This window comes from Amaranthus tricolor, chromosome 13 (assembly GCF_026212465.1).
Source record: "Amaranthus tricolor cultivar Red isolate AtriRed21 chromosome 13, ASM2621246v1, whole genome shotgun sequence".
Taxonomy (NCBI): domain Eukaryota; kingdom Viridiplantae; phylum Streptophyta; class Magnoliopsida; order Caryophyllales; family Amaranthaceae; genus Amaranthus; species Amaranthus tricolor.
Window position 1 is genome coordinate 8,116,622 of NC_080059.1, and position 13,569 is coordinate 8,130,190.

At 31.5% G+C, this 13,569-nt stretch overlaps 1 protein-coding gene across 1 annotated transcript; it reads left to right on the forward strand.

Annotated features, from left to right (window-relative positions):
• Positions 1 to 11,943: 11,943 nt before the first annotated feature.
• On the forward strand, positions 11,944 to 13,130 carry LOC130798775 (ADP-ribosylation factor 1-like). The gene is made up of 5 exons (XM_057661871.1): positions 11,944 to 12,057; positions 12,148 to 12,282; positions 12,384 to 12,502; positions 12,776 to 12,857; positions 12,938 to 13,130. Exons 1-5 carry the CDS (start codon positions 11,944 to 11,946, stop codon positions 12,941 to 12,943), a joined length of 456 nt encoding a protein of 151 aa, XP_057517854.1. The 3' UTR covers positions 12,944 to 13,130.
• Positions 13,131 to 13,569: the final 439 nt, after the last annotated feature.

A 13,569-nucleotide genomic window follows, 5' to 3' on the forward strand; every position in this document is an offset into this window, starting at 1 on the left:
TGAGCTAAATGAGTAGTAATTTCACAAGTAATTTCCTGCACTTTAAACAAAAATTAAAGATTATATTAAATCCTAATTTTTGTATGAAAAAATAAAAAAACAAAGAAATTTATACCTTAGACAACTGGAAGTATTTGCTAGACCACTTTACTAGTGTTGGGTAGGAAGAGGAAGGGACTAATTGAAGGTTTGAAGGTGTTTTAATGGAGGAAAATGAGAGAGTATTTGTCGACTTTTACTTAGGGTTCAATTGAATTGGGGAAAATGAGGAAGAAGTATTTTAATTCGTCTTTGTTCGCTATTAGTAATAGCGAACAAAGCCAAACCACAGGTCCGGAAAAAAAGTGCTTACTTTGGGAATTTTTTTGAAAAGTTTTCTTGTAACGGTCCGGTTTAAGTGACCCGGAAATCCATATGAAAATACAAATTTCGGTTCACCTTTTTGGACTTCAGAGAAGACTTTTCTCTAGGACCGTCAACGTTTCGTCGATAAAGAAATATAGATAAAACAAAAACAGTACCAGCGTGAAAAATAATAGGTCAGTGGAAGTTCTAACGTACAACTTGAGAGCCTAAAGGCCTCTAAACCAACTAATTGAAGTAGCGGAAGCGAAAAGAAAAACTACTCTATCTCCTGGTACATAAATACAGAGTTTCATTTTACTCATAATCTAATACAAAAGATAATAGCATAGTCTTGATGATTACAGGTTCTAAGTCAAGACCTCACTCCAGATCTCACCTGCAATCAGCCTACTAGTCGTCGTAAGACAACAAACAGTAGGTTTCAAAGAAACAATTCAATACACGTCAGAGACTTTATACAAATATCAACCAGGTTGAAAAACAAGCAATGTGTTCATCCTAGCATGCATAGGCTCTAATACATTCATAATTCCGATAATTCCAACTTGTAATGTTGCCCGTCCTGTTCGGGTCGTTCAAGTATAATCATTCATTATTATATAATTTCTAACTTGAAACGTTGCCCGTCCTGTTCGGGTCGTTCAAGTATAAAATCAATCCATTTGGTGGAATACACTTGGGAGAGCTAATCCCAAGGCAACCTCCGACCTAAGACGTTGCCCGTCCTGTTCGGGTCGCCAAAGGCTAAAGTATGCATACCCCCATGGTGATCGTAATGATCCAAAACTGCCATGGGAACAATAATTATAATAATCCAAACCAATCGTTAACCCCTTTGGGTAACACAACCAAACGTCAACCCCTTTGGGTGCCAAGCACATAAATTCAATTTTCAATTATTTATTTCATATTATTTGAGGTGTCTAATCCTTATGTGATTCACAATGCCTCGATTAGAAATGAAACAACACTACTTGCACAACCACATAAACAGTATGGTCTAAGCGTGTACCTTTAAGCACTGCAACCAAACAACGTTTAAGCACGATAAGAATTTCGCCCTCTTATGAATCGAGGTCCTAAATAACACACACACAAAACGGTCACGTATTAGAACGTGTTTACACATTTAATCCACTCCATACTACTAAGATATTACTAAGACTTGATAATTTTAAATGTTTTCATCTAATTTCCAATGATTCCAAATTTAATTTCTGACCAGAAACTTTATTGGCCATTTCGGACAGTTTAGAAAATTCAAATGAAAAATCCGACTTCACCACTGCGTCCGGAATACATCAATTACCTTGGGTACATAATTTCATGATTTCTAACATCCAATTGCTATTTTTAATTATTTCAAGCGTTTAACGAGTTTTTTTAACGCATCGGATACACAAACCAATAACAGAACACGACTAACGTTTCCAGATCGGCACCTTTACCGGGACAGAACAACTGCTGCCCGAATATTTTTTTATTATTAATATTATTATTATTATTATTATTATTATTATTATTATTATTATTATTATTATTATTATTTTTATATATAAATTATTCAAATGATTTAACTTTTAAATCCCATGACCAAAATACATCGAACAAGATCACATTCACAAAATCTTTTAAGAAACTTAAAATTTCATAAATTATGATAATTAAATTAAATACTTAATTCTCTTGACAAACTAAAATTTTGTAGAGAATGGTAAAACCCAAATCACTCTTTTAAATCAAAACGTATATGTATAAACACAAATCCTTCAAACAAATCAAATTTTGCTAAAGGATTTATAATTTCTTGAATAACTACACTACTTGGTTTATACCATTTAAATTTCATCTAACAATTGAAATTTTGTTAGAGAAAAGTAAACCATAAAAATTATTTAAATATCAATATAACTTTAATTCTTAAATCTTATAACAAATTTAAATTTAATTAAAGAATATTGATCAAGAAGTTCTTTTCTTAATCCTTTTAACAAATTAAAGTTTATTAAAGGATTATTACAGAAAATTTTCATATATAAAAGAAAAATATTCAATCAAGTCATTGGATATCATCATACATAAAATATAATTCTTTTTAGAAATCTTTGTATATAAAATCTATAATTAACAATTCAATTAAACTTACCATTTGATCAAAAGATTGGATTGAAGAACACGAAATTTTTTTTTTCCTTTTGAATGTGCTGAATTCAAGGAGCAAAAAGGGAGAAAAAATTTCTGAATTTTTTTGTTTACTTGAAGTTTTGAAATGGTGAGGAAAATCAAAGAAGTTTAAGGATTAATAGGCACTTAAGATAATGGCCATAATTGTGCCATAATACACAATTATGAGAGGAGTTACAAGACTCCTCCCATGCCTCCACCAACTGGCCACCCCCTCAATTTCCCCTAATTATTATTATTATTATTTTTTTAAAAAAAATTAATTAATTAATTAAGTAATTATTATGATATTGTTAAAACAGAAAAGAAACGTTACGCGATGACATCGTACGTGATAAAACTCGTTACCGTTAAAATTTAATTACTTTATTCTTATAATTATATATGTAAAATAATATAATTTAATAATCTTATTTATTTTTATCTTATTATATTTTCTTTTTAAACCCGATAAATCATGGGGTGTTACATTTCTATCATTAGAATTTTTTTTATTTTTTTGCTTATTCCTTTCAAATTTTCAAAATAAGTTTGGGTTGATCCAATTGAAGTAGTCTCACGGAGAGACGGTCTCATAGAGAATTAATGTACTTTATTAGACTTTATTTGTAATTTATATTGATTACACTTTTTCAAAGATGGAACACATCTTGTGGTAAGATTACCTCATACTACAAGTTATGCGACACAATTCATGCTTTACCTAAGAGAAATGTATACTAAGTACGTGTTTTGTCCTTTTGATCCTTTTTCATTTTATTTATTACTCCTATTAATTTATTATATTATTCATTTTAAGAAATTTATTATTATTGTTTTTGTCACTGATACATATCGTCTTTTTTAGGTATATTGAGATCGAATATGAAAAGACATAAAGGAATATGCCAAGGGTAAAGTTGATCATATTCCTTTTTCTTCATCTTCTTTATCCGCCCCTTTAAATTCACGTCTACTTACATATTAAGAATAACATTACAAATTAAGAGTGATCGATGAATAGTATCAAAAAATCAAATGGAACAATAATATTGAATATGAGGCAGTATTAAAGAGAAATTGATGTTTTTTTAAGAATTACGTAGATATTTGGCTATAAACGAAGGGAGATAATGAATTATATGGATGAAATTAAAAGAGACTTAATATGTATGAATGTGATTAAAAGAGAATAATCAACGTTTGTCCTAAAATTAAATTAATACAAAATGAGATGTACAACCTTAAATGAGAGTGTTGTAGGGAGTACTTTAGAAATTGATCACTCCCCCTTTGTCCCACCAAATTTATCTCATAGAAAATTTGTGGGAAAATCAAGAAAAAGAAATAGCAGGAGAAATGTATAAATGAAATGAAAATATAAGTTAAATGTGTGGATGTGAATTAAAGAAATAATGTGAGTGATGACTAAAAATAAAAATGAAAAAAATATGGTGAGACAAAGTAAAAAGAAAAATAAGGCAAATTTAAAGAGATAGATAAAATACTAGGAGTATTTTTTTGAAGTAAAAAAATGATTACAACTCCCTTTTTTCCTATGAACTAACTTAAAGTATAAACAATGTGAAAAAAAGTGCGAGTAAAATTGGTAAAAGTATACAATAATGTTCTTCGAATAGATTATAATTTGCCCAAAGCTCCAAGCACTACATAATAAATAAATATAGTTCAACCTATCAAACTTAATAACTCGAATATGCGAGGATTCGCATTCTACTTAATAACAAAATGCAAATTAACAACAATGATAACTTACAAATGAGCACATCAAAGTTGTAACAGTGTTATAGTCTTGGGGAAATTTCTTCTATGATGGGGTCTAATAACTCTAACACCTATAATAAATGCAGAATCAAAAGTTGAAATTGACACATTAATATATTTATATTAAGCCTAAATTACAAATTTGTCTAAAACTAACTAGAGATTGGATGTTGGATTGTAGCGGAGTTAGAGTTCGATCTTTTATGAGATCCGACTCTGAACCAAAGTCGACTCGCAGTCGAAGCATGTGATCGGATTTGAAGTCAAACTTTATTTAGAATCTAAGCGAATTATTTTTCTTGTATCAAATCAGACTAGGGTTGAATTTACAGTGATAACCTTGCATTGCTCTTAGGAATGAATGAGTGCATGATTCTTAGAATGGTGATTAATCACAATATTAATTGAACATTGGGTCTCCCTTCACCTTGTGGAATGTGTGCCGAAAGGATATTTGCACGACTAAAAATGAAAAATAACATCAAAACTTTATATTTTCTCTGTATTATTTAAAATACCTTAGTTTTTTATATTTGTTGTCTTATTTATTTTGCATTATTTTCTTATCAAAATGGAACCATGCTACATACTTTTAATCTCGTCAACATATTTTAATTTTCTTTTAATATTATCTACATAATTTAATCTCTTTTCATTCATTATTAATTCCCACAAATTCTTAATAAAAACTCATTATTAGTAGTTGATGCAAATTTAAAGAGAAAACACACTAATAGTTAACTCACTTTGTATTAATTAAAACAAATTTTTTTATGAGACGATCTCATTGTAAAACGTACCTTAATTAAAATGTTGGTTGTGTACCTCACTGGTGTCATGTCCCCAACAATAACTCGTACATTTGCAAGTCACCAACAGATATATAGATACCCAATAGATAGAAGAACCCAATTTCTCCAAAGATCATCTTTTGGGCTGGCCCAAATAATTAAAGATAATTGAAAATTTTAGAAATAAACACGTGCTTTATATTCTTCTCATCAGTTATTAATATCATTTTCATAATCAGCTAGTCTCTTGAGAGACCGACCCTTTCAGAGACGTATCTCAAATCCAACTCATAAAAAGTTAATGTCTACTTACTATATTCTTAAAGTCTATTTATATTATTATTAATGCTTATTTATCGTATCCTTAATACCTACTTTCAATATCTTAAATATCTACTTATATCATTCTTAATGCATACTTACAATATTTTATAAAATATGTAATGGGTCAACCCATCTCTCACAAGAATTTGTATTTCATAATTTACTCCCTTAACATCCCATCTTCTCTCTCAAAAAATTTGTGCCAATCTCTTCGGAAATTCTTACTCAATTTCATCAATTAAACGTTCCTTCTTTACCCTAAGATGCAAGTAACGTTTATTATAATTTTAACAAATTAAAGTAGATGTTTTACTTATTAAATTAGGTATTTTCAGTACCTTCAGTTTACAATATAAGAAGTAGGTATCTTAACTAGTTATAGTAAATATTTTTATGTATCAAAGTAGATAGTTTCAGTATCTTCAATTCTCAAGATAAAAAATAGGCTTTTTAACTAGTTATAGTAAGTGATTTTTCATATTGAAGTAGATGTATTTAATTCCTCCATACAAGCATATATAAATGTAATCGTAATCAACAATTTTATTTTCATCATCAAACTCAATCATTGAGTTGTCAATAGAGGAAATTGTTTAAATAAGCAAAATATTTATTAAAATTTTATTCAAAAATTGGTTGGACAACAGCTTTAGGAATGAGTTTTGGTGACAAAGAAAGTTTATTTTTTGAAAAGCATGTATGCATCAGTAAGTGTATATTTAAGTGATTTTTTTCCTCATCCTTATACCAAACAAATAGTAACCACAAGGCTTATCATTGTCGTTTCCATACTTTAACTATTATTATTTCGTTACATGTGCAACTTCTATCAATGGCGCATTTAAAACAAAATTAAATAAATTCGATAATATTTAAAAAATGTGTTTAAAAGCGATTTAAACCCTAATCTGTTGTCATATATATAGCAAAACTCTTACCAACTCAACTAGCACATACATTAATATCTTTAGGTAAATGGTTTAATTTTATACACAAGTTGAATGTTATCAGCAATTACATCATTGATTGGGCATAAATCCGCCCCTAATTTTTATATAAAACAAATTCTTAAATGACCAATTATAACCTTAAATTAATCACCTACGTCTTTAAATTGCTACAATAATTATTTGAGTTAGGCTTGAAAACACTTTTTTTCCATTGTTTTTAAATTATAATATTAGTAACAACCCCAATATGCAGATTGCAGGATTTAGAAAAAAAGTAAAAATCCACTGAAAAAGAATATAGGTTGCACTTGTTATTTTTACATTTATATCGATCCAACCATAAGTTGATAATTTCCTCTAAGCTAATAAAAAATTAAAAATAATATAAACTAAATTATACTAAATGTTCCTGTACGATACTGTAGAACAATTGATTATAAACTTAATCTTCTAATTAGTGATTAATTGAAGATTAAGTGCTGGTGGAAGTCTGTTTTTGCTATCTCGCCAAGCTATGCAGTGAGATCTTTTGAGAAGATGACTGTCCAGAAAAAACACAACAAGGGGTTAGCAGGGCCCGGAAGGGTTTTCCGGGGACCTATTCCGACCGCCAAGTCAGTATCAGATCAAGATGAATTGCCCAATAGGCCCTTCCAAATGCACTGTGGCTACAAGGTGGATTACTACTTAGGACTTATTTAGACGTGAGGTCGTTACAATTAATGTCTGACAATTCTATGAAGGTTTTTCTCAATCAAATGTAATAACTCACTTGCAATAAATTACTCTGAGTTTTTTTATGTTCTCTCTTATTAGTAGAAATTAATTACCTTATTTATGAGCCCCTTGATGAGTATTTATAACCTATCATTATCCCTGTAGAACATTCTTCTGTTATTTCACTAATCCCCAAAATCTCTTGCATCCTACTGTTATTATTTTTGACGTGTCAAGTTTCTCTTCTCTTCGTGGTATTCTTTCTTTCTTCTATTGACACATGTCTTACAATGCTATAATAAACTTCTATAATTGACAAGTGTTTTCCCTTCGCACGTGATCTCTCCATGCATATTACAACATACGTCTAATACACTTTCGATGTTCCCAGATGAAAGTTGCAAGATCACTAACTAATCTTAATAATTCTCCCAGATTAACCCTAATTTAATCTCCCCAGATTGTATTATATCAGAAATACTTGCACAATTATTTTACATATACAATAAATAGCTACACTTTTGATTTTTGTCCATCTTATTTAGTTTGCTGTGTTTTTTATTCTCATCAGTAGATTGATTGTATCTGCTAATATCATCCGCACAATTTAAATTTTTTTGTCTTAAAAGACATATGGAAATACCTCTCTGAGAAAGAAAAAAAAGATACTGTAAATCTTAAAAGACATATTCTTCATTCTTGTAGAGTGTGTTGATTGTTCTCATCCAGCAGGAACAACAAGTATAATAAAACGAATCATCTAGAATTGGTGGACCGACAATTGGCATGAGAAAGCGAACTAACGTTCACCACAAAAAAGATGTAAACAACGGAGCAACACCACGACTGGCATACAAGATTTTTAGAACAAAATAGTAGAAGGGGAATTCGCCCATCGTCCTCCTTAGTTTTGTTTCAACAGTTGTCGCTTTCGAGAATGTTTCACAAAATTGTACTTTCTCCCTTCTAGTAGACTTGTAACGTTAAATTTTCCACGCAATTTAATATGTTATTTTGATTATTTATATATTGAGTAATAGATATCTAAAAATTATAAAGTTAATATTATGAAAGTATGAGATTAGACGATTCAAGCAAGATCCCACTTGACTATATTTTTTCTTACATATTAAATATAATATATAAAATAAACTTCAACGATTAATAGTATCAATAACAATAAGATAGCAAGTATTTCAGAACGAAGTAGTTCGCAAAAATAAAGACCAAACAACCTATCATTAAATTTTACATTTTGATGGAAACCAGCAACTTTTTTGAGTATTTCCAATCATAGAAAGTAGAAACCAATCAATTCAATCATGGAATTGTGCAATTTTGCAATTTTTTATTTGTTTACTCACAGAAATATAGCAAAAATTTTAATTTATTTCTTTAGTTTCATAATACTTGAACTTATTTTTTTTGTTTTATAATATTTACACCTTTTTCATATTCAGTTTGTTTAACATATGCCAAAGACATAGGTTAAGAATATTAATTATCTCATTTAAATAACTCCATTTAAGAGCAATGTCTTAAATATACTCTTAGAGATAGTTATATTTTATGTATACTATTTAATGTAAATAAGAAAAAGAATATATAGAATAATCTTTTTAAATAAAGCTATTTAAATGATGTAATTAATGACGCTTAATCTATGCCACAATGGCATAGGTTAGATAAACCCTTCATATTCGATAAAAAACAACTTAATAATTATTATTTATTTTACCATAAAACTTTATTTTTATTTATCAAATTATTATTTTTTCACCTACTATTCTAAAGAATAAATTAAATAAAAAGATATTTAAAGTGACTTTTCTTAATTCTTGTGACACACAATTTAACGATGTGAGTAATTAAAGAAGTAATATTAAAACTCGTGGGATAAAGAGGGAGTAAATAGCTACTTTGAGAGGATTGGTGATTTCACTGATTTGGTCCAATTTAAGGAAGTAATTGTTAGACATGTTGGTGAAATTTTCGAGGTTAAAATATACTACGTAATTTAAATAAAGTAATTTGATACTTCTATAAATTGATATTTGAGAATTGGGTTTAATTTAATTGGAAAGAAATATTTGATATTCTCACTAAACTCTTGCTTTATATATCTAGTCTACCCTAAAAAATATACGTACTGCATGGCGATCTTACTCTATAAATAGAGGCTCGATAAGTGTCTTCACTTCATCACAAAAAAAAGAAAAGAAATTGAGTAATTGCACGTATGGCTATGGATGATGTTCCAAACAGGCTTGCTGAAATTGCTGTCCAAATGGGGCAACTGCAAAATGTAATTCCAGAGCAACGTAAACTACTAAAACTGCTATTCGAAGAGTCGTTGAACAATGGAACCTGCAAGGAAAGAAGCGCGCCTTTTCGCTACCAGAGAGCGCTTAGAAGGTTTGGAGGAGAGGCAGCAAGCGCTGCGGGCGGAGCAAGAAGCCATAATTGTTCATTTAGTACTCAGTCGCCTGGAATACTAGAATGGAAGAGTCTTGTCGACTCTTTCTATTATATTTGAATAAGTGTCTGTAGACACATAAGTACTGTCTTTTAATGTATGGTCTTCTTTTTGATCTTTCTTGGTCTTTTAATCTATGCTAAGTGTCTTTCATTGGTTTTCTTCTTTGGTCTTTTAATCTATCAGATTTAAATGTCTGTAGACGCATAAGTTAGTGTCTTTTAATGTATGGTCTTCTTTTTCTTTGATCTCTTGGTCTTTTAATCTATGCTAAGTGTCTTTCTTTGGTTTTCTTTGTTATCTTTGCATTGCATGTATGATGGTATAAAACCCCTAGTGTAAAATGTTTAACTAAAGAAAGATGGAACCATATGCATTCTTGATAGAAAGCGCTTTGCCTGACCTATGATGAAAGGAATAATACTTACATCACGCTAAAAAGAAAGTCGCCCGGAGATATTGGAAAAAATCCAATTTGTGAGATGGCAGTGATCTTTAGCCGGTCATGGCCATTAAACCTTTATAAGGGCTTAGTGAAGGCTTAGCTTTGAAAGAAAATTAGACCTTCGACAGGAAAGGCTCAATCTAATCCGGGTATTCCCTATAGTGAGCAGTCTACTTTGCAGTAAAGAAGGGAGTCGGCTTACCGCGTATTGTTGGACTAAAGTCTAACGTTGGGCTTATATGTAAATATTTATCTGTCATTATAATTAAATTAAACTGTCTTTATGCTCTAATTAAAGTGATCTAATTAAAGTTAAAGGGTTTGGGCTTAAATGTATCAATAGGTTGTGGGCCTTAAATGTGTAGAGACTCGTTTCATGACTTGGGTTCTATGATGGGCCGAATACCAGTCATAAGTTATTATATATATAGCAGTTATGGTCCCTAGATTATACATTTTTTTCCTTTTCTCCTGACATCCCATTATCAGAGAGAATTAAGTGTGATAACATTAAGGGTCGTCACTCTAGGGAATACACATTAATGTAGAAGATCTAATCGCTTCTGTTTTCAAGATTATCTCTTGCGACATAGAATCAGGTATTCTTCAGTTTTGTCCTTTTATTTTTTGTTCTTCTAATTCAACATAATCGATCCTGTTTGTTAGTAAATGTATTCACCTTTTTTTTGTCCCATCACGTATATCTTATCAACTGAGTCTTGGGGTGAACCAAAGGCAAGGGAATGAAGACTCGGCGAAGCCGGGGATGAGTGAAAGCATTCTGATGAGTTGGATAGGAACGACAGTCACTCTTCTGAGCCAAGGAAGGAACAAAAAAGCTCGGCAAAGTTGGCGTTTTCTCTGGATTTTTCGTTGCAATAGTAAATCCTTTCCATAACGAAGATGGAAAAACAACTCTTTGGCGTTTTCCCGGGATTTTCGCTTGCAATAGGCCTTCCTCTTCCAATCCACCATTCTAATGGTAATTGCCCTTTTCCCGGTGGTTTTGTAGCTGCTACCCACAACCGCTCCCATGTTCCATTTCTTTATTTAGTCAGCCTTGCTTGAAGGCATAAGTGGAAAATCAAATATCTAGAGTGGATCCTATTCTAGATGGATTAGAAACCTTACCTCAGCATGATTCCATGCCTGACTTGCCCTTTCCCGCTATTCCTGCCCTAAAGAGTCTGCTCTGACCCACCACCCTGGTAGGAATTGGCAGATTTACAGTTAATGAATCCTTCTAATACAAGTTCTGTCCTAGAACGATGGCTACGAACTACGCAAACTGAATTGAATTGACTTGGAACTGAATGTACTGAAACAACCAAGGACCTACTCCTGTTGGTGCGCAAAGACGACATCCAGCAAAAAAGAAGATATCCCCGGCTGCGACTGCTTTCTTTGCAGTTAGGTTAGCATGTTCCATTCTTGTTTCACTATTTTTTATTTACTCTCATCCACTTGTATTTATTTGGGGATAAGCTTTTGAGTTTAGACCACTCTCCTTTTAGTTTTTGAGTATATATCATGTCTAAATTTTTATTTACTCTCATCCACTTGTTTCACTATCCCTATACTCTATTGGCTTTGTCTATGTTTTACTTTGTGAATTCTCGGATTTACATTGTTTGCATAATCTACTATGTACTCTTTCGTGTTTGTTATAAGTTAGGAATAGTTCTTTAGGGGAATGAAGACTTCATATAGTTGAAAACAAAGATCACATGAAGTCACAGAGTTTGAGTTTGCTTAATTAATGATTGTGTTTAGGGTGCATAACATATACACAATTTGTTCGATTCTAAGAAATGGAGCACCGATTGGGTCTAAAAATTCAGAGACCCATATGGCCCATATAGTATTCAACTCATGGATCAGAGCTTTGCCTTGTATCATGAGTTCAAACTGGTTTAACACGTTGAAATGGCGGAACAAAATGCTAGTAACTTGTCCTTGAATGCTGTAACCTGTGTGAAATTGAGTTTTTTATCTGCTATGATGATCTGTGGTCTTGTATCCTGTATTTATATAAGCATGGTTCTTGAGTACGCAACAGATGTTCACTTTCTTTGCACTTACTCATTTCTTTCCTTAAGTTTCTCTTTTGTATTTGGGTTTATAACTTAAAAACTTGGGTTTCAGATCCGTCCATTGTGGAGACACTACTTCCAGAACACACAAGAACTCATCTTTGTGGTTGACAGTAATGATCGAGACCGTGTGGTTGAAGCGAGAGATGAGCTTCACAGGATGCTGAATGAAGTAATTATTCTCTGCAACAAATAGCATTGCCTGCAATGCTTAGTTCTATCAATTTTGAGTCTGCATTGTGACCACGAAACTGATTAGATCTATTTTTGCAGGATGAATTGAGGGATGCTGTTCTGCTAGTGTTTTCTAACAAGCAGGATCTTCCCAATGCAATGAATGCTGCAGAAATTACAGACAAGCTTGGTCTCCACTCACTCCGTCAAAGACACTGGTAAACGCTCTATCCTCAACCATGATTGTTTTGCTATTAGGTAAGAACAACATTCCTACATTCCATTGTCCCAATGCCATAAAGTGGCTCCCACCTAGGCGGGGATTGGAGGGGTCAGATGTATGCAACCATACCCTTGTAAATGATAGCAAAAAGGTTGTTTCCGATTGACTCTTGGCAACAAATATTATCCTGCAGCTTCACATAAATAGTAAGTGATAGCAATGTGTTAACTTCTTCCTTAAACTGAGCAAAATCCAACTACTGCTTCAGGTATATCCAAAGTATGTGTGCGACATCAGGTGAAGGGCTATACGAGGGTCTAGACTGGCTATCGAACAACATAGTGAGCAAGGTAAACCAATATGCCAACATTTTTTCATTGTGATTTGTTGATAGGATCACATCTAATTTATTGTTTTGTTTTATTGACAGGGTTAAACGATGGCTTCACCGGTTTACATTTAGGACAAGGATGATTGCACATTCGTTTTCGGTTATGTGATTCTTATACATTCATGTTAAAAGTTTTTCAATAGAATATATTGTTTCTACTTTGTGTAGTTTGAGTTTGAGACATGAGATTAATTGCTACCATTCTAGTAATGTCATTTTGTCAAAAGTTGTTTAATACTTTCTCCGTTCTAATTTACTTGCAACTTTTACTTTTTCACGCAGTCCGATGCACTAATTCAATCGTTAATATCTCTAAGTATGTATAATATTATAAAAATTTGATATTAATAATCTTTGCAATGAGACGAATCAAACAAGATTTCACTTGACTATTTATTGATTGATAGATAAAAAACTAATCACAAATTAAGAGTGATGAATGAATAGTGTTATTTTGTCTAATGTTGCAACTAATTTGGAACATAGGAAGTAGTTAATTGTCATTCTCTTTGAGTTCACTTTCTCCTTTCATTTTGATGCATTTGGTCTCACTTTCTAAACCGGCTATTGACGTTGACTTCAATAGTTGAATTTAATTGTTTGATAAACTTAAGACATTCTTTTCGACTACTAATCAGCTCGGTTTAGCTCTATTTAGTTCAATCCGAGTG

Bases quoted from the DNA above. Each gene is read 5' to 3' on its own strand.
- LOC130798775 (XM_057661871.1), top strand. From the start codon at position 11,944: ATGGCGGAACAAAATGCTAGTAACTTGTCCTTGAATGCTGTAACCTGT. The intron at 12,058-12,147 runs GTTCTTGAGTAC...TTTATAACTTAA, and splicing joins CCTGTATTTATATAAGCATG to AAACTTGGGTTTCAGATCCG. The intron at 12,503-12,775 runs GTAAACGCTCTA...CTACTGCTTCAG, and splicing joins TCACTCCGTCAAAGACACTG to GTATATCCAAAGTATGTGTG.